At 36.8% G+C, this 25,483-nt stretch overlaps 1 protein-coding gene across 2 annotated transcripts in view; it reads right to left on the bottom strand.

The window, feature by feature from the left end:
- Nucleotides 1–25,483, bottom strand: part of LOC107222368 (zwei Ig domain protein zig-8) — a 379,382-nt gene that overhangs the window by 263,931 nt on the left and 89,968 nt on the right. The window contains exon 3 of one of the 2 annotated variants that reach the window (XM_046745262.1): nt 15,041–15,219. In XM_046745262.1, the coding sequence (XP_046601218.1) occupies nt 15,041–15,219 (179 nt within the window). The remainder of the gene's footprint in view (nt 1–15,040; nt 15,220–25,483) is intronic. The other variant, XM_046745263.1, reaches the window with a different exon arrangement.

The following is a 25,483-nucleotide window of genomic DNA, read 5'->3' as shown; positions in this document are numbered from 1 at the left end:
TGACGCAATTTGTTTTTTTTTTTTTTGTTACCTCCGGTTTGTAATTCGGATTTGTAATCCTGCACTTCGCTCCACTTGCGAATAATTTTCAAAATCTTTGGTAATTTTGAATTCATACGAAACAAGTTACGTACCTTATACCGTCGAATCGCTTACCCCGAGTTGATCCGGATCCACGCGACGAATTGTTTGAAACGCGTTACACTATCAAGGCATGGAAGAGCTCGAGGATTTTTAGAGTCGAACATGAGTCGAGCGAGTGTGCATGTACGAGAGCTCCACGTGCTGGTATTCCACGGATTTTCACGGCGTCGCGATTCGGTTGTGCAAATTTGATCATCTAAGCTCGGCTCATCTCCGGATCCAAGATGTATGTATACACAGTTGTACACACCTCGTGTGTAAACAATCTGGGAAGTTGCGCAGGATAACCGGTAACCGGTAACTCGATACGATGTCTGATATCCCGGTGTCCTTGTCTGTGCTGCACTGGGACATCGACCAACAACGACGACGACAACAACAACAACAATCCAATGACAATAACGGCGTATCGCTTCGGTCCGCCATCGATTTTCCCGCGTTTATATTGACCAAGAACCAACTGCAGAATCCACTCTATTCCTTCTTGTTACACTCGCACACTTACGCACATTAAACGCCACTAGCGGTGAGCCAAGTCGCTTACTTATTTACCTACCCGCAAAACTTGCTCGCTTACTTACCTCGGTTACTTACCCACTCACTCACTCGCTCGCTCACTCACTCACTTAGTTAGTTAGTCACTTACTTAGTCACTCGCCCGCTTATATTCACCCGGCCGTCCAACTCGCAAAGCTTTTTACCAAGGGTGAAAACCACCGTTTGTTCTCTCCACTCTTGCGAAATTCAATTACTGGTATGTTCGTTGATATATTCCGACTACGAGAAAGTTCTTCTGGATGTAAGTTGTTCGCACGGTTTATAAACTCCGCGTTTATATATTAGAAATATATGCCGTTCGCGCGGATCAAAAGCGTATTTTTGTAACGGCAGGACCAGCAATTGTCTGTTTTACCAGTCCGAGGTAAAACTTCGGTTACACTGCAATTTTTCTAATCAATCCAACTGGAAAAGTTTTCTCGTAACGAGAAATGAGAAATGTAATTTTCTCAATTAAAGGAAAGAAAAGAACAACCCTTCGACGCCGACAGCTGTAAACATTTGTTGCAGTTACGTTCACGACGGTTGGCTGCCCTGGCAAACAGCTGCTCTCGAATTGCAGCGCATGCGCGCATTGAATTTTGGCAGACCGTTCGGTCGTTAGAAATTCACCCTGTACAGATCTCCGTCGTAGTCAGTATTTGGTAAATTTTTAATATTGCCAGGGGCATTCAATATTGACAATCCAATTAACACCCGCGGTTTCAAATTAATCGATTAACTCTCGTTAACGAAAGTAATTAAACCGCCGCTGCTCGCTGGCGGAGATCCTAAATACCTTTGCCTTCCAGAACGAAGTCGAGCTTACGATTAGACCGGGGAAAGCCTCGCGTTTTTAAATTTTTACCCCCTTTTTTTTCGACCCAACGGGTGGATTATGTTCAATTTTACTTTCATCGCGAAACCTGCGTGCAATCGAGTGTAATCGAAATTGCTTGGTGTATACATATATTCGTATATCTTCACGTTTAATGAGATTCTTTCACGTAATTAGTAAACCGTATAATGTTTTGTTGAGCGTGGTTATAAGAAGCGAAGTAATTCAAGGTTGCAGGGGTGCAAAATATTTGACAAGAGTTTTCGAATCGCTCGATTAACGCAAGTTGAATCAACTCTGAGAAAACATTTGAATACTTCGCGAAATTTCGATGAAGAAAACTTGAATCCCGGTAAACATTTTTCAAGGTATTCGAGTAACGCCGGGATTAACTTCAAATAACTTCTTCATCATTTTTAATTGCCATAACTGCACAAACTTTCTCGATTTCGAATGACGTTAAAGGGCGTTGAAATAATTTATGATCCTTAAAGCACGACTTGAGTACTCTTGAAGGACCAGAAAGTGACTTTAAATGAATTCAGCCAACTTCAAATGCCTACTTTATGCTCTAAACGACCGTGCAAGAATCTAAGTGACTTCAAACGACATTGGATAACCTCAAATAAAACTTGAATCGACCCCAAATGATTTTAATTGTAACGTCAAGTGATCTTGGACAAGTTTAGGTACAAATTTAATCGACTTCAAGGAACTTTAGATTACTTCAAGTCGCTTTTAGACGCTTCGAATCAGTATAAATGACTTTGTATAACTTCAGAGGTAATATTACTGGACTTGGAATGAACTGGTTTCGAATTCACATTAAACCAATTTACGTCATTTCCAACATAATAAATTGAAATTAAGCGACCGCAATTTGATTTCATTAAACTTTAAACAACTTCGAGTGACTCGAAATGACTATGCGTCGTAGAATACTTCGAATATTCTTACACAACTTTAATTTCGGCTTGACTTGACTCGGCATAAGCGGCTTCGACTAATTACTTATAACTATAACTACGCTACTCTACGTAATTGCAGCTCAATGTGACTATCATAAGTACACAAGATTTTTAGCAATTACAAATTATCTTAATAAATACCCTCGAGTAGAAATTTAATCGGCTTTAAGTTACCTCAACCATAAGTTTATGCAGACAGGTGCTGATTCGATGATTTGAAAAATCGTTGCTTAACTTCGAGTGCAATTTCACGTAAGTTTCGATAACTACAAGCTATAATCTCTCACAATTTCTATTGTAAAGAGCTTAGAAAAAAGATTTGAATAATTTTATCCACTGAGACGTAGTTTAGGTATACTCGAAATTACGTCGAGATGAATTCGAAAAAATATGTTTACAAACCATTTTACGATACTTTACATGATACTGTAAGTAATTTTTAGCGATTCAAAGCGATTTCATGTGAAGTATAGAACTTTAAAATTTATAAAAGTAAATTACAAAGAATCGAAATCTAGAATCGTTATTAACCCAAAGATTCTATATTTTGGCTTGATATCTATATTCTCATCCATTCCGACGATGTTATATCGTGGCTTTCTATACCCTGAACCTTCTACTTTTCATCCCCCAAACTGAGGCAAAGTATTGTTTGATACAAATGATATTTCTCTGATTCAACTAAATGCTACTGTCAAATGCAGCGAACACAATACTCACTTAATTCAACAAAATACTTTTGCCGAAGGAAATACTTGTCACAACTTAATATATATAACTGAATCAAGCTGACTTCGAATGATCATGCTGACTATCGATTTATTCAATATTAACACACCGCGAATTTCTTGCGGCAATATGAATTTTGTATCAAGAAAATGTGTGATTGTTATGACTCAAAATTTGATTGAACGCGCCGTAATCGTTGTATTTCAAAAACATGAATTTTTTTCATCAAAACAAATTGGGTTGGTTCCAAATACATGTTTTGTTGAGTCAAGTGTTCAATGGTTGAAACAGGCAATGAAATTTGTTCTTACGAAAATCTTTCACACGTTTACCGAACAATAGAGTTATTCAAGCGCACAAAACGTATTCGTAAAATAATATTTGTTTTTGATTCTGTTGGCTCGAATTTAAACCAACTGAAAGCGTGTAAGACCGGAAAACTTTTTATTGTGTACGTAGAAGTGTAATGATACATGTCAACAATGTTTGTATAATTGCCTTACTTCAATAACAATTTCGATGACTCGAAACTTGACATTGTGCAGTCTTGATTTGTATTAGGATCTGCCGACAACTTTATCTCACGTTATCCGTGTCTGACTTCCTAAGCGACTACCCGGCCTTACAATTATATCCGAAGCTACTTCTGAAGCGAGAAACTTCACCGCCTAGCGGCCATTTATGGTACTACCACGCTGACGTTTACGATGAATATACTCTCTACTTTTTTCAAAGTATTTGGTGTTTCTTTTACCTTGTCAGGAAATTAGTTTAGCTGATTCAACCAGTTGTAACGATGTCAATTTTTTATTGGCTATATTCATGTATATATTTTATATCAAGCACCCAATTGTTTCTGTCAACAAAACACACGACTCGGAGAAACAACACATAAACCTCAAATGAAATGATATTCAGTTGACTCAACTTCGTAAACGCGTGAAAAGGTTCACTCGAATGAATACTTCACTCGATCGTGACAAGAAGGGCTTTCGCTGAATCAATGAATTCGCTTGACGATATCATTTCGACGAACTAACTAAATCGAAATTGTTGAATTCAACTCATCGTATTCGCAACAAACAAGCGATACTAGATCGAAGCGAATGGACTCCAAGAAGATGTATTTTCTTGGTTCGAGAACTCCTTTCCTTTACCCGCTTTTCTTATCTGTGAATCTCAGAAAGAAGGGCAGACAGCTCGGATACCGAAGTACACATTTTGATGGGAAAAAAGGGGCGTGGCAAACTGTAAGTCTCCGTTGATCCGAATGAAATAAAAAGAGCATTAGCGTTATTCGGGGCGGAACCTCGCGGTATCGCCGCTTGCTCATGCTCCCGAATGGAATCCCCAGCTCCCTGGTCTAATTCGAAAACCGATGCGAATCGCAATACGCCGCATTACAAGGGTGCAAATTGTAATAGCCTTGGGGTAGGGCGGGGTTTTAGACCAGAACCAGAGGGAGAAGGTCACCCCCTAAATGGATTAGCGCGCCTCTCGCCTCGGATTCACCCCCAACTCTTCGTGTCGACGACATGCATATTCTATCAGCGATTTCTGGTCGTCAAAAGTTACAAGATAGGAACCGAGACAAGCTGTCAGGAGGGTGAAAATCCTTAGCAAAGTCCTGACCAACCTCTAGCACGCAACACCCTTGAAACGTAGGTGCGGAGAGAAAAGAATGGTAACCATACAATCGGAGGGAAATAGTTTTTATAAAAAATATTATTGTTTACGAACCCCTTTGTTCGATTCGAAGGTTAGACGCGTTCAAATTAAACAAAACCTTTTTCAGTATCACAAAATGTAAAATAACCAGAACTTTTCATGCGGAAGGAAATATTTTTTCGAACAATTTATTCTGTTTCAATGAAACATTTTTTTTTTTTTTACAGATTCATCGAAGCATATAATTTCTATCCGAAGAAAATACGTTGCTGGGATGAAATATAGTTTACGATCAAATTAAATGAGAATTTGTTCAACTGAGAAATTGTTTATTTAAGTGTTTCAAAAGTGAGCCAGAGCATTGTGGCTTTTCATTTAATATCCACTCTTTTGAAAAGAATTTTCTTTCATTGAATGTTTCGCTATTTTAGGGTGATAAATTGTACCTTGATGAAACGTTTCAAACGAACTCTTTGCCAAAAATAATTTTGACCATTGAAAAACGGGATTTCCTTAATCGGTAAAGTTAAAAAAAAGCATTGCGTTACTCGATTCACGCGAACCCAAACGAAACAAGTTCCTTTAATTTTCATGCCCGTTTGCTAACGGTATAATATTGATTGAAAAACTCATCCTCGAAATTTTATGCGAGAAAAAATAAAATTCAAATCTCATACGAGAGAGGAAATTTTATGAAACGTCGTAATCGAGTTGAACGAAAAATAAACAGATTTTTCTTTTTTTTTTTTGCATGTTTGAACCCTACAAATTCCGCCAACAGTCCTGCGGCTATTAATGAAAACGTTGAATTTCCGTAGAAACGAGAAACCGATTACACAGCAATTCAGGAAATTTCAGGAAAAAATATAACTTCCGCAAAAATTTTCCACGGTTTTCGCAAAAGTTGGATTTTGGTGGATGTTCTAAGTTTTCGTGTCACGAACTTCACTCAACTTGTCCATGATTTCTCGATCGAGGCTGAATTGAAATTTTATCTTTGTCATACCGCAAAATAAATTTTATTTTATTTTTTCAACAATTTCAAACTTTGGGAAAAAATCGTATATCCTGGAGTTTCTTTTTCTTTTCCTTCTGTAAGATTCTGCCATTTTCTAAACTTTTCGATCTCTCCTATATTCCAAAAACCCGAGATATCGATCCTACTTGATTATTATCATTAAAAATTTGATTCAAAATCAATATACGATCTTCAAAATGTATCGTGTAAGGAAATGGAAATTGGCTCACGGTGAGAAGCTTGAGGCTAATTTCTTGATCCTGTATCTGTGAACTTGGAAATATTTCCTATTGCCGGACGCTTTTGCCTCTCGTTAAATTTTCACACATTTCAATTGATCATCGCCAATCGCGTAAGAGTATCTAAGCAATAAAACGTCTAATGAACCGTCTGAATTCCGACTGCGGTATAAATCCGAAGAAACTTATATCTGCAGGCTTGAAGCGTGTAGTGTAATATATAATAATTATACAGAGCGATAAAAAAAAGGTATGCATAAATTTCGTCGAGTCAGAAAAGAAGATGAAAAAAAGAAAAAAGATGTGTTGTAAAAACAAGCGAGGAAGAAAAGTACCGCGGGACTTATCGTCCTTCTTCAAGAGTTTGCAGGATCAGAGCCCCGATTTTCAAGCCGGAAATGACAAGAGTTGAAAAAGTTTTTTTGCGACGAATCTTCGCTCGGTTAGAGACGCGGAATATTTCACCCGAGATTTTATTGTTAGTATCAGAGAATCGGTCAGGATCACTTGTCCTGAATCAGATAGTATAAGAGAAAGAAAAATATACATTCCCTGGATTTGATATGAAAAACAAATTATCATTTAAATTCATTTACATATTTTCGATTTAAAATCATTTTACAACCACAACTGTCAGGCGATTTGAAATAATTGAAAAAATCTTTCGACAACGCGATATATTTATTGCGCTTATGGATTTTATCCTAGAACGTGAAATACGTACAGGGCATTCCGTGTCAACTCGACCAATGATTTTTCCTAGCCATTTTTGATTATCTTCAGGATTTTTTATACGATTCTCCGATCTCAAAAAAAAAACACTCCTGAACTTTTTCACGCATCTTCCTACAACCGTAAGATTTTGTTATTATTCGCACCCATCTGAAAATTGGCGTTTCTTTTGTTTTTTAAACTCTCAAAAAATTTCCAAAAATTCTCTCTCCAAATCTGAATCTTTCGACGCATCGATGCCATACATATTTATTTGTTAATCCGTGTTCTCCTCGGTGTCTGAAGAGAAAAAACGCAATATTCTTTGTCCGAATCGTTCTGTTTTTCATTGATTTTTATCACCGTATATTTTTTTTTGTTTTTTTTTTTTTTTCACCACGCGGTGATAAAACCAAACGCGTATCTCTGGGTATAGGTAGGTGTAGAAAGGAGTTGGCTGAAAAGAGATGTGCGACGGTTAGGTATAATACACATAATCCACGTTCAAGATCCAAAAATCCCATTCACCGTTGAAATCACCCTCGGGGTGACGCATTGTACGCCATAAGATCTCTTTCAACGGGTGAGAAGAAAGATTTTTATCGTGATATTTTTTCATATTCTTGTCGCCGTGGGATCGGGGGGATATTTTCTACGGTATCGCAAATGAAAATAAACAGGGGAACTAAGTTGCACCTAATTTGTGTACATCTATACGTTACACGTATACACGTTTCTACGTTTATACACTTGTACATAAAAAGTATAAAAACTTTTACGTATAAAAATTGAAGGTGGTCAAAACTATTAAAAACGTGATCTTGTACTGTTTTTGCAAAAAAAAAAAATTCAGAAAGTCGCTAAAAGATCGGCGAAAAAAATATTTCTGTCCGTTTCACATCGTCGTGAAGAATTTTTGCTATTAATTATTTTTTCGCAGGACTGACGGATGTTGGAATATAAATTATTGCGAATGTAAGACAAGTTTTTAACCAGAGGTGAAAAAAAAAAAAAACTGACATAATCCACGGGTTACTTTTTCGACCCCCGGAATACAACATTAAAGTTCAATCGAAATCGGAGAACTGAGAAACAGAAATAAGCGCGTTCAGTGCCAACCGATGATGAATAAAATTTTTTTATTAATCTACTGTATAAGAAATTTACTGTAATATATTGGAGAGAATATTCAAAGAATTCTTTTCGGACATACTGTAAGCTACTTTTTTGCTAATTTGTCTTAGTTTTTTTGATTCAAAGAATTAATTTTACGTAGATATTTTTTTTTTTTATCACAAAAAATGGCAAAACTGTTTTTATGGTAATCTGAGACGATCATTCTGAATTAGCAGAATACAAAATCAAACTGCAAGCAGAAAAAAAAGTGTAAAACCCGACTGAGTTTCTAAGACATTCCAAATCAATGTTGCAAAAAAAGATTAGAATTGCAATGTCTGGCTTGTTTTTAAAAAAAATTCAGTACATTCGGTCAATTTCACTCTGCAATGGCTCATTTTATTCGGAAGACTTTCTTCTACAAATTCAGAGAGTGAAATCGAACGAATCTACTAGATTACGAATTTTTTTTTCAAATAATTTCAATCGAAGCATCGAAGTCTAAGCTTTCGCTTGTGGTGAAAATGAAAATAGTTAATGATTGAACGGTAACCGGAACTAAAAATTTATCTATGCGAATGAACGACTATCTCATAAAAGAGATTACGTAACGAGAATGTAAATTGGATTGTTCGGTTGTATGAATAATTATTTCATTGTAAATTGTACCAAACGCCTGTTCCAGCTAATGCTTACACACGTGGTATGATATCTTTCACCCTGTTTACTTTTAAATAAATGAATAAATAAAAAAAGGATCAACGCAAACCGTCACTTTTCAACCGCAATCCTCCGCGAACTTGAAAATTTTCAATCGTCTTTGCCGCAGTAGCGAAAGCGAAGGTGTTTTGCGCCCGAAAATCGCTTGAGCTTTTTCAGCAAAGTTTCGAAAAACAAAGAGCAGATGAGAGGGTAAAAAGAATGGGGGGAAAAAAAGTAGCCTGAAACTTCCCACGGTACGTATTTCACGTATTGGTACCCTCTGAAGACGTTCCCTCGACTACCGCTCGCTCGTTTTTCTTCTTCATCCGCTCCTTCTGCCTGCCCTGGTCTCCCTCCTCCAAGTAGTCTTAAATAAATCCCCTCGAAGGTTTGCCAAAGTTTTCCGGATCGCTCCTCGTCTTCTGCAACCCGGGCAAGACATCGACGTCAACTACAGCATGCCACTCGGAATTTTTCTTCGATCCTAAATTCTTGCAGCAACCGCTTCAACTTTTTTTCTACACCCGTACCTCTGCCTCGGACTGAGCCTGGTATTATTTCTATCGATATTTATCTAGTTGTTATTCGCTCACTGAGAAAAATTTCAAATGTTATATACTAACTAGAAAAATTTCGATTGCGGTAAAAAATGAAAATAGTCAAAGAATGAGCGGTAACCGGAACTAAAACCTTTTCTCAGTGTTTTCTTTCCCGCTCCTGCATCGTTTTTCTCATTGATCATAATAATTAATACGAAACATTCTACTGCTAAAGTAATTCGAAATTCCGTCAAGAACAAAGTCACGAAGATATTTGCAAAGATTTATTCGCCAGGCTTAGTTGAGCTAATATGCACTTTAATTTTCGGAAAACAATGTCGAATTAAAACTCTTCTAAATTCATCGATTTCAATAAACTCACCAAGTCCCTTCGGTAATAATTTTTCTCGATTTGTTTCCGAGTGTGAAACGATAAAAAAGAAAATACCACATTTTTTCTAATAGATTCAAGTTCAAAGTACCCGCAAAAAAGCCGGAATATTTTTAATTATTTATCGAACCACGGGCCAAAAATTTTTAGTAACATAGTGATACTCAATTTCATGCATTACCGAACTGGATATGGTGTGAAAAAAAAAAAGTTACCAGAAATAAAGAACAAATAAAAAAAAAAGAACAAAAAACATTGTTAGAACAGAAGTTTTGAATCAATTGATATTGTATATCGTTTTTTTTTCTCCTGATATTTGTTATTCGCTAAACGATAAGAATTTGAATAATATTATCGTGAATTGTGAATTTGTCTTTAGCTTTAGTTAGGTTAAAGATAAAGAAAAAAAAAGGAACAAAAAACATTTTTTGAACACAAGTTTTGAATCAATTGATATTGTATATCGTTTTTTTTTTTCTCCTGATATTTGTTATTCGCTAAAGGATAAAAATTTGGAAAATATTATCGTGAATTGTGAATTTGTCTTTAGCTTTAGTTAGGTTACAAATATAGAACAAAAAAAAAAAAAAAAAGAAACAAAAATCTATGCTTGAACAGAAGTTTTGAATCAATTCATACGGTGTATAATTTTTTTCCCTGATATTTGTTATTAGTCGGGTAAATTTTAGTGACAAGCTAGTTTTCGAGTCCACTCCTGAATGCGGGTACTTTTCTCACGGCACCTTTGTCAGGATATATATTTTGTACCGTGTACTATTGTATGTAGTTCTAGTGGTTGTGCAATAAACAATAATTTCCTATCTTCTATAAACGGTAAAAATCCAAGCACAAAGTGAATATTTGAGCGAATACTTGCCGTTCGTCTGGCTGACTCGTGAAGAAATAACGAAGGCTGGAATTATTTGGAAGAATTCCTATGATCGATTCTGGAAGCCTAATGTTCGTCCCCTGGAAATGCCACGTGTAGCAGCCCCCGAGACGTTATTTTCAGGTTCCTCAATTCAGTAATTGGGTACGGCGGAGGGTTCGGGTCCAAGAAGCGTACAGCGAAGCTCGCAGTTTGTGCGTGGGATGAAAAAAGAGCGGAACTTTGTATTTGATTTCATGGAAAGGCCCGAGACGACCCGTATTCCAAATTTTTATTTATTTATTCATCTTCTTCCTCTTCCGAGGAACCGAACGACGGGAATTCTATTCACAACTGGCTGGGACGTACACGGTAAAGTAAAAACAAAAACGTGACGCAGGAAGGTTCAAAAGTTTTAGTCAAACTAGTCTAGTTACGTGAAACTAAAAAAGTCCCCACGATACGGGAAAAAAAAAATACTAAAACACCGAAGGACATTATTCTACTTATATTTTTCTTTTTTTTTTTTGCTTTTTACCAAAAAATCCATCCTGCTAGTACGATTACGATAAACGAGAGTAAATTTAACTTACGAACGAATCGTCGGACAGGATTTGTAGGAAATTCATTAATTATTAAAATGAACTATTTTTGATTGGTTGCAAACGAGCGGTGTCAGATCTTTTGTTTAAAAAAAAAAAAATTCGGATAATCGAAGTGAAAAATGACTGGGTAAAAACTTTTTACGCAACCACAGGTATCATACTTTGTAAATTAAATTTAACCCGATTAGCCTCAATTTCGTTTTTCAAACCTTTTTTCCGTCATGTTTTCATTTCAACGAATTTTCGACCCTGTATTTTACTATTGGACGTCCCCGTTCATCCTCATTAAAACCAGTTTCTGTATAATTTCAGGTGGAACGGGAATGTTTCAAATTTTTTCACAAAACTGCCTAACAGCGACTAATTAAGTCCCTTTGTGCGGTGTATATATCTCGTTCAAACAGAGAGAGGCAGAGAATTGTTCAAAGTATACGTAATACGTATAATCTAACCATCCATGATCCAACGAAGTGAAAATATTCCGTTGAGTTCCAAAAAGTTAGTATATCATTAAAAAGCCTTTAAAACTTGACTTACTCACTGAAAAAATCTCAGCTTTCACATGAAAAACTCGAAAGTAAGATAAACTTTCGTAACGCATGAAAACAAGTTTTTTTTTTGCCGAAACAGATGTTTTTGAGATTGATTTCGAGTAGTTATCCAGAAATAAATAACTTTCTCGGAAAGATGAGAATTTTTCGCATTAGATATCTATACTTCCATAATTTCTTTACACCGACCCAAGAAGGTGTCGGAATTTTTTTCCATTTTTTTAGCCACCGGTTAAATTTGAAAACAAATTGAAAAACCAATTCCGAAAATGACATTTTCTTTAAATCTGAAAAAATTCACGCAGAATCTACAATTTGAAATGTGATTTTCAATCACCACGCGATAATGGGATCTCAATATTTTCCTATGTTTTTTTTTTTTTTTTTCAGCAAGTTTTTACTTTTTCCGCGTCGGAATCGACATTTTTTTTTTTTTTTTCTCTTCTATTCCCCGATCCAAACAGATCACGAAATCATAGCGATAGTGTGACTTTGCAATCTATTCAGATCGAGGTATATAAAAAACAATACCGACATGGAAAAACTAAAAACTTGTAAAAAAAAAAAAAAGTAAATATTTGAGACCCCATTATCGTACGGTGCTCAAAAGGTCGCATTTTGAATCACAGCATCGTTGTGAATTTTTTTACGATCTTTAAAAACGTCGTTTTCGTGATTGATTTTGCAATTATGCATAAATTTCACCGGCGGCGAATAAAATGCGAAAAAAAAAAGAAACCAAAAAAAAATCCCGGGACCATTTTTTTGGATCGGTAAGAACGTAATACAAAAAAAAAACGATCGGATCGAAGAGGACGAGGTACGTGGTCCGCTAATTTGTCTTGGAATGCCCCACATACAAAACTGACCCAAGTCGGGTTCTCGAGCTTCACGAGCTTAATTGTCGACCGTTGTTGGCAAATTTTGTTAACAGTGCGCGGTTCGGATTTTTAGCGTTCATGCCAAACGCGGCCCTCCCCTCTCCATAATTCTATCTCTCCATTGAGATATTCCTCACCCAAAACTCGCCCCCCCCCCCCCCTCCCCCCGCCGTATCCCGTCCCATTTACTCCCGGCAACCCCTGGCCAAATGGGGCGCTGGTTCGGAGCCGGTGAGAATAGTCGCTAACCAAATCCTGCAACGCTTCTGCAGAGTCTTTGACGAGAATTAACTATCGCCCATTCATTCTGCCATTAAAGAGGCCGGGACGAACCCTCGAAAAGCTCGTCAAAAGCTGACTGGCTACAGGCTATTTTTTTCATCCACTCAGGCCTCTCGCCATCAAGCTGCAGCATTCATCCTAGTGGGTATTACCGACCGTTTCTCCCCCCCCCTCCCCCCGCCCCTCCGCCACGGCTTGTTCACCGTTCGAAATTTGAATGAACCGTTTACCCGTACCGTTTCCGAGAGGGAAATTAATCAACCCTTGTACGTGTTATATACTAAAGACGATGACGTGTTTTTTTTCCCGGGAAAAGACTTATCGAGCGTTTAAGGTTTATTTTCGCGCTTTACGAAACGGATGTTTGTCCGGTAAACTTTTCCCCTGGCTCAATTTACCAGACGAAGTTAAACGGTCGGTCGGAAGTTGGCCAAATTTATTACGAATTTGTTTAATCAAAGACTTTTGTCATCTTAGGTGTAGAATTTTCAGTACAGTGCGGATCGGGAATTGTCTTCTGATTTATTCAATTAACAGTGTTGCGGTTAAAAGGACAAAATCACTGATCAAAATTGACCAAAACAATACGATGTCTCGGGAAATTATCGCGATCTGATCCATATTGAATAAATTCACAGGATTTTCTCCTGCTATGCACAAGGTTTTGTATAATTTTACGAATTTGAAAATATCCCACAATGATTTAAACACTCTTCCAAATTTCATAAGAAGCTTATATGTAAGACACCGTAAAGTATCAAAAACTTTGTGGAATTGCGTGAATCACTTGAGAAGAACCTACAAGAATCATTAAAAAAAATCATAATACATGCGGACCCGTGATTTCGTGAAATTATCCTGTACTACGTCAGATTTGAGTCGACTCGATGAAATTCGATAAGATTCCATAGGCATTTGATTACAGAACTGTGGAAACCTTAAAAGTTTCGGGGTTTGAAGATTTCATGAGACTCCGATTCGTGAATCATTTTTTAAGAATTCACGAACTTGATGAAACATCAAAACTATTTATAGAACAGCATTCGGTAAAACCTATAAAAAAAAAAAAAACCAAGGTTGCACGGAATTTCATGCATTTATCAGGTACTTCACAAGATTTGGGACTACCAGATAAAATTTGTTACGATTGGATAGTAATATTGAAAGGAATTAGTTCTTAAGGCTCAAACACGGCCATATTTCGCAAAACAAAAAAAAAAAAAAAGAAGTAACTAAAGTGTTTTAATAATACCATGTCTGAACAGTATAAAACAAATATTTTGAATACCTCGCATAATGTGCATACCTGCGACGTTGCCAAATGTACAACCTAACCAAAATGACAATCGAATTTTTTTTAGATTATGTTTTGAATTAATAAACGACTGACAAAATTCGCCAAACTTTGATATATTATTCCTAAATATCCATTTTACTTTATTCAATAATTTTTTTTTCACGTCCAAATATTTTATTCTGAAACAACCACCTCGAAACTCTCAATTTTTATCCCAATCCTTATCTACGCAATATAAAACAGCTCAACTTTGAAATCAAAAAACTCAGTAACTAAACGGGGAAATCGTTTTCAAACTTTATAGAACTGTTTAAAATTATTCAAAAAATTATACAACTGAAACTCATGGGAATTAAACATTCCCGAAGTTACTGCGCAAATACCTTAAGAATGTACAGAAGGGCACTGCCTCAAGCCCACGAGGAAGGTTGAGAGTTGCGAAAGGTTGCCCTCCGCCACTTGAGGCCAAGGATCTATTGGATTCTTTGTAAGGTAAGTGTACCAGTTTAACTCTGCCCCAATCCTTGACCAATTCCATTTGTATCTGTTTGATCCTTAGTTCTAAAATGACCAAAAAATAAATTTGCACTGTCGAACCCTCTAGCAATTGGTTCTAGTAATGGAGAAATTAAAAATTTGAGCCGTGAAAATATAATTTTTGAAAACGAAAGGGTCAATAATTGGTTCTAAACGTATCGATACCTGGTACACTTACCTTAAGTGCGAACTGCGACGAACGGAGTACGCCAAGTTGATAGGCTAGTTATCGGTTTACGAGGACCGGGAGCTAGACGAGCAAGAAAAGCTTAAACCGCAGAGGACATACACAGATGACAGATAGTCCAGAGATGGTGAGACAGATAGGCCAGCCGGCCGAAGGAATGTGGGTGAATACACAGAGACCAGAGACAAGATGGTGAGAGAAACTGTGATATTGCCGAGAATACCCAACTCACCGCCTTGTCGCCCAGCTGCTCAACTCTGCAGTGAAGAAACGCCGTCTGGCCAACAGCCGCAGTAACGTTTCGGGGCACGTTGTACTCAAAGTACGGCCATCCACTGATGTTGTGCTGAGTAGAACCCGAGTAGGACCCGACTGTTGACACTTCGATGCCTTGACCAGATCCGTAACCTGCTGTTACAACAAGGAGAACCAGAGAATGATTAAACACGTTGTCAAGACCCATTCAGAACGGTCACTTAACTCACGCCCGGACTTGACACTCGACTTTAGTCGATTACCCATTCAGAGGGAACGCTTTTCCCGAAAACATTAGTAAAGTTGCGAGATCCAAAGTCCACTTATCTGTTTTCAATCAGATCGATGGACAAAAAAACGGTCCGAGTTCCGAAATCGTAAACTTCGGAAGATGGATGTGATTACAGAGTAAAATCAGATCAGGATGGGTCTCGTCATTGCTGATTTCACATCCATTTACGTGTTACTCAACTTTAGAGTAGGTACATATGATACGTGATCGGATGTAGTACGATATCTGATTATACCATCGACGAATAAGATCTATTCGATATGAAAGCAAATCAAATCACGTATCAGTAAATGTGGTCAGTAGTTATCTCATAAGGAAGGCATCCCAGGTCGATCTCTCCGATTTGATTTCTTTTGTAATACGTTATAGTACACTAAAGACTAAGCGACACGTATTTCTTTTTTTATCTTCCATCCAACGTGTTAAAGGGGTGAAACCACTCTCCAAAGTAAGGCATGCCAAGAGGTAATTTGGCAGTTTGTTTTTTATTTATTTTTCTTAGTTGAGAAAATTACATTTTTCATTACTCCTTGAGAGGAAACTTTTCTAGCTGGATTGGTTAGAAAACATTATGTTCTTGTGGGTGAAACCGTCAAATCGTCCCTTGGCATGCCTTACTTTTCGAGGGTGGTTTCACCCGCTTAAAGTGTTTAATGGCGGATAGAAAAAAAAAGTGTCGCTTAGTTTTTAGTCTACTATAACATATTACAAAAGAATTCAAAACGAAGAGATCGAACTGGAGTACCTTGTCAGGTCCAATCGTATAATAAAGAGCTAATTCCGAGGACATGTAATTAGATCTGACCAAATATGATGTGAATCTGATTTTATAAAACCGTATTTGATCAAATATAATGTCAGATTTGTTGAATGAAAGAGAACAGAGTTCAACACTTGGGTAGGTATATTTAAATTATTCAAATTCGCACGAATGACTACATAATCATATGTATTTGGACCCATCATTTGGTGTAATTGAAATTGACGACATCTAATCAGATCTGATCTGATATGGACAAGCATCAGACCTGAATGCATGTACTGATTCAATTACCAATGTACTACTTGGTATGGTATTACACGGAGTTGCGTCATTCACGGAAACATTTTTCTCCGAGGCTGTATCAGAGATGTTCTCAAGGATCAACTAACCGCGCAGTGAGACAGAGGGGAAAAAAAGTGTTCGAAAGCACCGTGAAACGATGTCGGTCAACGATTTGGTGGTTTGTTTAACGTGGAAGCCCCGGGATCACGTACCGCTAAATCTGATCAGAGGAAAAGCACCTACAAGCAAAGGTTCCACGTGCCACGTCGTCCGGGTTAACGGACGAGTATGTGAGCTTAAACCGAGGTCACGAGTTCTATAGACCAAAATTCGAAATCAACATCAAAGCCAGGTAGCAGCTCGAGGGAGCTTCAATAGTTTCTATGGGGCCGACGTGTTGAATACATGTTGAATTTCACCCATTTCACGACCTTGTATACAGAAAAGCGTATGATAAGCTTAGTACACTGATCAACACCGCGCAAACGCTTTTTCACCGATTACTGGCTCGCACTCAGATCACCTTTTAATCTCATCGTGTTCATCGTGATGCACTGTTTTTTATTCGCTTTAGCCACGCACCCCGTGTCACAGGAAGTGATGTACCATCGAAAATAAATTCAAAAACGTAGGATTTTTTAATATTTACACCGGTCAACACTAATTTTTAGTCTGGGTTCTAGATGTCAAATTTTTGTTACTTTGACGTAACTAATAAATGAAAAGATCGTTCGATTAGGTAAAGTTTGTTTTTGTAGAAACACGAAGGATGTTTCGGATTTTAAGAAGAGTTACCTATTTTCTCAAACATTTATCGTAAATAACAACTGAACAAACTTCAGCTTTACATTTAAATCACTTTTATTCAAAAATAATAACTAATAATAATAGCTACAAATGAAAATGAATTGATAGAAAAAGTCTAACAATGAATATTTTTTGTACTTCTTCTATTTTCGTATGAACTTTCTTGTATCAAACCCCAAACGTAATCTCCCATCATGCTCTCATTATACTGCCCCTAATAACGTTAACAACGATAAAGTCCATCGTATCTGGGTGAAAACGTTTTCCTTTTTCTTCCGAATAGGCATCCGTATTAGCTATCAACCAAAAGCTTGAAGACTTATTTATCGACGTGAAAAAGACAAAGAAAAACTTTAAAAGTAATTGATAAAGATTTTGGTTATCATTCGATGCATGGAACCGAAATATATTCATCTCACTGGATCCGCAAGAAATTTTTTTTTTTTTTGTTGACCTGTATTACCAGAGTGTATCAACACTCGAATTTAATGTTTTCAGCATGATATCGAGAATTTCAAATCACCCAAAAATCCTTGCGAAGGGTGTGACTAGACCGAATAGACAAACTAACCTCGTCACAAATACTATAAACGAATCGCGTTCGCTTTCACACACTAAACTATGAAGCAGAAAACTTTTGGCGTATTGAAATTCAGTGATTAATAAACACGCATGCGCAAAATCACGTGATTTCATTGGTAGATTCAGATGATTCGCATCAAGTCTTTCGTCTGCTTGTCAGATTGACCAACTCAGCAGCGACCAAACGTTAACTATCGAAATTCATAAACGTTGCGAGGTTTTGTCGCATTGAAAATTTTACATGACCGAAACGTGAAGAGTCTGCATTCGAGTGAACATAACTTCGGAACGATGACGCTTATTGACAGTTCACGCCGGAGCCAAATCAGAGACAGAGTTGGCCAGCTTGTCAAAAAAAAAAACGAACAACTCGGCGCATGCGCACTAAGGTGTTCAGTACATCATAAAACTGTGACACCGTTTTGGTTACAAAGTACGAATTTTCTCGTCATGTGTATTTTTTTTTTTTTTTTCAATATTCATGTGCGGATTAGTCGGTCTAACGTGGAAAGGCATTTTCAAAGATTTCACAAAACTTTCACTTTATTGATAACATTTTTTTAATTAAGTCTTCGTCTAATTTTTCAAGTTGCAGAAAATTTTTACGATAGATCGCGAATTCCGCTAAATGTCAAAACGCTTGCACAGGCTTCCCGAAAATTTGACAAGATCGAAGTTATTTTCGAAAGATCAGACAGATTTATTGGAGCCTCAATGAATGTACGTCGAATTTGATGCAGTTTCGAGAAACTTCACGAGATTTCATACCAGGGTTTTATAACTTTTAATAAGATTTTATGGAAGCTTCGTAGCGTACGTTTCACGGAATTTCATCCAAGACGACTTTCCGAGATCACAACTGCGAGTTATTTATTAACGTGTAAAGAGAGTTAATAATTCCTAGTGTCGTAAAATTTGAGGATATATACAGGATTGCAGTGTTTCGAATAATTTTAGAAGTGACCATTTATTATCACGTACCCCCTGAAGTGAATTTTCGCAGTGAAACCTTTTGAGACATTGAATAATGTATGTAAAATAATGTAATAATGTAATGTATAATGTGAAAATTTGTAATGTATTTGTATAAGGTATACGCATGACGTATGGAGGTAGAAAATAAACAACGTTTGATAAATTTTTTTTTTTCACCCCCCTCTCTCTTTCTCTTACTCTCTTTTCCGCCATCCTTAAAGCCAGCGGAGCGTGTGGCTGGCAATAAGAGAAACCAGACCGCACCGCCGAGTCCGCCTATACCGTTTTGATAAATGTAGCTAAAATACAATAACAAAAAATAAGAAAAAATAGGCATTTTATTTTAACGGCGGGAATCCGGAGCCCCGGGAGTCGGTAGCCGAGGGATTTCGATCCCGTATTTTATTTCTTGCTGCAATATAACAAACTGGAGACGACCGACCGCGTTATATGCGCCCTCCACTCTTACCGTTACGACCATTTTCACTATTCCCGTTATTATCATCGTTATACGTGCCTTATATGCTTTTATCCTTTTATTTCGCGGCTATTAATTCATGCCGAGAATACGTACCTCCCTCAGCCTGCAACTCGTAGCTTTAAGCATCGAGGGACCCTGAGAACATTTCTTGCTCCGCATCTTCGGACTTCTTCATCCAGACCGTAACAACTTGTCTAACATCGATCGAACTAGCGACACGCGTATCCAATATTTTGCAGAATTTACCAGATCGAATTCGCAAAATTTACTGCAAAACTTTCAGATGAAAACTAAAAACCGCGCACTTGCTTATTAACCATAAACGTAACTTGTTCGTTGATCAAATAACATGAGCGGCGCAATTTAGATTCAGCAAATTTCAATCTAATATATAAATACCTTTCAAGTCTTGTGAAACCCAAAGAATATACATGTAAACTTTTTGAAAGTTACTATTCTTTCACTCAATAAAGTTAACGAAAATGAACGAATCATTTATTTGGGGAGTTACTCTGCTTGCGAGAGAGGTAGCGAACGCGACGCCATCTAGCGGTGAAACGCGACGCGCTGCTTTATTTTGTAGTAAGACACGTGCGGACGGAAGAAACAGTCGAACGATGTCTCAAATACGTAGGCCTACACTAATTGGAACTAATTGGATTCTTACAACTTGTGTATTTTTTCTGCGTTTCCTCTCAATCTCCTTCTCCCTCTCTTTCTCTCTCTGTTACATATAACTAATTACTATTTTGCTTATATTTGCTTTTAACTTTTTGATTTTATTTTATGTTAATTAGCAGTCATAACTATCATTAGATTAATTTTTTAACGTGGGTTATACTAGCTGTGTATCTTTTTTTGCCCCAAAGTTTTCTAGGGTATAAAATATAAGGTCTATCTGTATATTTTTTTTTTTAGTCGCGTAGCAATGATCGTTAAAATATTTCCACCACGGCCGGATTCAGCTTCCGGCACTCAGCCGTTTTGAAAACGCGATCCCGAGGCAAGTAGGCAGGCACCGTGTACCAAATACGCTTTAGAGAATTAACGCTTTAATTAAATATTCCACTTTTGGTGGGCCACTTAAGATTATGAAGTTGTCATTCAGGAGCCGCGTCCTCGTCGAGCTGCTTCGGGGAAAACTTTATTCTTGAGAAATTGAGAGCAAGTTTCGTCCTCTCGGTGCTTATTATGTGTAGCTACACGGAGCCGCCGTCCTCGTCTGGACTTGCTCTGAAGTTGCCTGCAAAACGCGAATCGAAGGATGGGACGAGATGACCTTTATCGAAGTTTCAAGCCCCTCTTTCGACTAGGTACGAATAGATTTACGCTAATTGATGAGGGGGCGAGGCTCGTGATGAACGAGAACAGAATTAAAGAAATCGGGCATCTCCGCGAGTTCGAGGACCGGGATGAAATCTCGAGATTAGTTCTCCGCTGCGAATTCTTCCCCCCTTCGCCGCTCTTCTCGCTCTCTCACTCTTTTCGTCTCGATGCAGTATACACACATATGTTTCTCTCTTTTTGCCAGCTCTCTCATACCGATCATGTATAATGATCCGATAGCTTTCAGATACACACGCCGTCCGATTTTTCTATCTTTGAAAGTCATGGGCAAATAAAACATGAGAAGATCACGCTTCGCTTCTTTCGGCAAAGTCAAAGGTTTTGCTTGCCCCAGTGATTCCACAAGTTCCTCGATTTCGTTTTATTTAAATTTATATCAAAGGCTGTTTTCAGTTTGATTAAATACTGTGACCAGTAAATCAGCTAATTATTCTGAGAAATATTTTTCTCGATATCTAGATATTCGTAATCATTTTACGCGATAAACATTTTTTAATAAGATCATAGCGTCTTGTTACAATTTGAGAAACTCTTCTATGCAACATACTATTTATATACATAAACGATTTTATGATACTTGAAATCCTTGTTAAATTTTTTTACAATTCCTGTTATCTGTGACAGGCAGAAAAAAATTATCACAGAGCGATTATTTGGAACAAGCAAGTGGATTATTGAATTTCATTATTGATTCAACACTTTTAATTCAGTGTATATGTATCTTTCATTGAGTAAGAAAAATTAAACGGAGCTACACACTTTTTATCTAAAGGAAACTACAATTGAGTTTAGTAGTATTGGAAACGTGATCAAGTTTTGGAAAAATTGAACACTGCAGGAATGCAAGAAAGCATTAAATCCTTGAACTTATAAATGACTTGAAATCAATTTCCGTATCGATGAAAAGAAATGAGATTACACCAAATCGGAAATGTACAAATTACCATTTTTCATCCAACTGACTGTTGCTTTTCGTAAAATCATTCAAGTTCAGATATCAATCCGATGTCGAACCCGCATTTGAAAAAAAAAAAAAAAAACTTGTATAAGGGAGAAAATTCTGATCGTTTTTTTTGACTTGCAATTATTTAAATTCCAGTGAGCATTATTTACTTCAAAATCTCTTATTGAGATAAATTCACCTTTCGTAGAATAAACAAAATTTTTTTCGTTTACGTTCTAGTTACAAAAGCGCCACAATAGAAGAAGAAGAAAAAAAACAGAAACTCAGTTAAACGGATATCGAGTCAAAGTTTTTTCGTATACCTGCAGGCGCGTCGGGCAAAGGGGAAAAAGAATAGAAAGAAAGTAACGAGGAAGAAAAAGTGGGAAAAATAAAATAAAATTAGCTTACTCCCCGGGGGTCACAGGATAAACTCCCACGTGAACCGAACCCGACGTACACGACTGGCCACTCCACGTACATTAGGTAATAGGACCGTTCCATCTCTCTTTAGAATTGACATCGAGCCGCGAGTGGTTTCGCTTAATTAACAAATCGCCGTTTCGTTCGTGAAACAAGCGCGGGAAATCCGAAAACCAGCCGCTGCTGTAGTATTATGGGAATTTCCAACTGCAACGCAACGCAGGCGACACTTGTCCAAATATCTGATTTGATTCCCGCAGATAATCGGAATCGGTAAGACCTTGATTAAAATAAACAATCGATAGTAGATGTGTTAAAAAGATTCCAATTCAATCTTCTTTACCGACCGAGTACGACCTAAACCATTGTTTATGTGTTGAATGACTCGGAATCGGTAAAACCTTGATTAAAATAAACAATCGATAGTGGATGTGTTAAAAAGATTCTAATTCAATCTTCTTTACCGACCGAGTACGACCTGAACCATTGTATATATGTTGAATGACTCGGAATCGGTAAGGCCTTGATTAAAACCAAAAATCGATAGTAGATGTGTAATGGCGATTCTAATTCAATCTGCCTTACCGACCGAGTACGACCTGAACCATTGTTTATGTGTTGAATGACTCGGAATCGGTAAGGCCTTGATTAAAACTAAAAATCGATAATAGATTTGTAACGGCGATTCTAATTCAATCTGCCTTACCGACCGAGTACGACCTGAACGATCGTTGATTGTTGAATGACGCGGAATCGGTAAGGCCTTGATTAAAATTACAAATAAATAGTAGATATGTAATAGCTATTGTAATTCAATCTGCTTTACCGACCAAGTACGACCTGGACGATTGTTACCATACGATTATCTGATATTTGCTCTTTAATAAGTAGACTCTTACCGATGGGTCGGTTTTTTTTAAATCATAATATTTGAATCTACTCTCGATCACATACCAAACGAGAATTTGATCGAATCGAACGTACTTTCGAAGAATTTTGAAAACGAATTCAAAAAGAAAATCGGTCATTACAAAATGAAAATTCAAATTCGAATCTTAAATTTGTGCAGAGCTTTTGTTCGAAGTAAATAATAGATACCAGTTTTTGTTCATGATCGTTCTGTAGCAACAGAATGAACACCAAAATTGGAATGAAAGTGGCCATGTTTAATCTTTGTAATCGTTCGGGCAAAACGGAGAAAATAAAATGAGGACGGAAATTAATTTACAATTTGAAACTGAATATAACTAATTTCAAAAGTAAAATCAATGATTATCAAAGTGCATAGTCGATGTCTACAAACTTTAACGGTAAATTATTAAGTGGAAGAAAACATTTTTAATGTTCGCCTGTAAATTGAATCGGACATATTTAACCGTATATTCACCAAATAAATTTTGTAATCAGTGATCTGAAAACAGCGCAAATATTAAAAATCTAAATTCAAATACAAAAATAAAACCACCACTACTTTCATCGCGTTCAATTCGCATTTTTTACGTAAATTCATAAATTCGGACAAGAGTCAATTATTGAATTTTGACCAGAAACATTTTCGAAAATTGGCCCACTCAAATTTTCGAACTCGTAATTGTGCGAGTAAGAATTAGAAAATATTCATAAAATTCAAAGCTCAGCGTAATTTGACTAGAAATTGACAACAACTCTTGACGAAGAGAAATTGAAAATTCATACAAATTATTTCCGAGACTACATCGCGAGGGACAGATTTAGGTCGAGGGAAGAGAAAGGGGGGCGAGGGGGGGGGGGGGGGGGGGGAATTTAGAATTGATGTTAAATTTACGGGTGAAACCCGGAAGGATAGAATCCGGCCTGTGTGGCACTCTTCCGTAAAAATGCATAAATTATCATGCGAGCTAGCCGTATAATAATTAATTAGTCAACGTAGCCGCGCCGAGGGCTCCGGGACCCTGACTATAAATAAAGATCACTAATAATCTTGCCACTTATACGGAAAATTGTCCCCCTTTTCCTCTTGGGACGGGAATTTCAGGCAGCACCCTGTAACCACCCTCAAACCTCGCGGGGACAAATGGATTTCGAGTTGTTACCTCGCCCTTTTCTATCCTCGTCCGATTCCTCAATCTAATTTCCTCCGTTATAAGCCGCGAGATTACGTCGTTGGCACTAACGAATTTATTGAAATAAACGCCGTCAGCGCGGAGCTCGAAGTGTTCGGCTGACCAAAAATCCATACTTTTTATTGATTTTATTACGAAATTACAGTCTTACACCGAATCTGATTGTTTGGGTGGTCCTCAGTCGGGTTGTTTTTTAATTTTCTAACTCCCCGGTGCTTAAACGATTTCAAATTGATGAAAAAGAATTCCCTTAAAATTTGAGATCACGCTGTCAACTCTGAGACAGTCCGCTTTCTGATCGAAGTATATTGTGAAAATAACATGGAGAAAACTTTTTTTACTCTGTAAAATTTTACAAGTCGTTGACGAATATACCGAAAATAATCGAAAATACATATTTTTGTAGAGAATTGTTACCAGGTCACAATATTAATCGAGACTAAGATTTTTCAAATTTTTTTTCAGTTACATCGATCAATACTAGTGGAAAATAATTTTTGAGTTTTTGTTTATTATGTAATGAGGTTTTAGAATAATGCAATTACATGAATCTATCTTAAACTTTCTAGCCTACGAGAAATATGCAATGTATTTTGTAACACGAATGTTCATTTCGTAGCCATATTTGACAGAATAATTATTCTGTATAAATTAAACTTTAAATGTTCATTAACGTACGAACGCTTTCATTTATGAATTTTATGCATCAGAGATTATTTGTAAAGCGTTCAATTCTCTACAAAAATATGTATTTTTCATTATCGTCAGTTTATTCGTCAACGACTTATAAAATTTCAATACGATTACAAAGCGGACTATCTTAGAGTTGATGTAGCGAGCTCAAATTATCAGGGAATTTATTTTTTTTTCATCAATTTAACAGCGTTTATGCCCGTGTGAGCATAAAAATTCCAAAACAACTCTACTGAGTATATATTCATCAAATTAATGTGTTCTTAAGCTACGAAGAGCTCTATAAAAATGCGAAAATGAAATATACTAGTATTATAAATAAAAGCTTGGATATCGTTTCTTTGTTTGAAATCGCTTCAAAGTCGTTAAAAATATAGCAAATTCATTCGATTTCAATCTATGATTTCTATAAAAATACCGGAATACTTTTTGTATCATCCTGGCATCGTTAAACATTTAATTTTACGATACTGCACTGATATTAATTCTGATCGACAAATCGTAATATTCAGCGGACTAAGTCGAAAAAGATTTTTCTCGTGACTTTGTAGAAAAAATAGTAGTCAGAATAAAATTAGCTACTATTTATTAAAACTGAACGTATAATCTACTAGATTTTCAAGGATTTCAAAACTAATTGAAAACATGCATCGGTACGTACTAACCATTTTTTTATTTTTTTATTTTATTTCTTTTATTTCTACTACTTTGACTATTATCTGTTTCAGTA

The sequence above is a fragment of the Neodiprion lecontei genome, chromosome 7, assembly GCF_021901455.1.
Source record: "Neodiprion lecontei isolate iyNeoLeco1 chromosome 7, iyNeoLeco1.1, whole genome shotgun sequence".
NCBI classification, from domain to species: Eukaryota; Metazoa; Arthropoda; class Insecta; order Hymenoptera; family Diprionidae; genus Neodiprion; species Neodiprion lecontei.
Note: the sequence above shows the minus strand (reverse complement) of the source record. Positions and strands in the feature narration are given on the sequence as shown.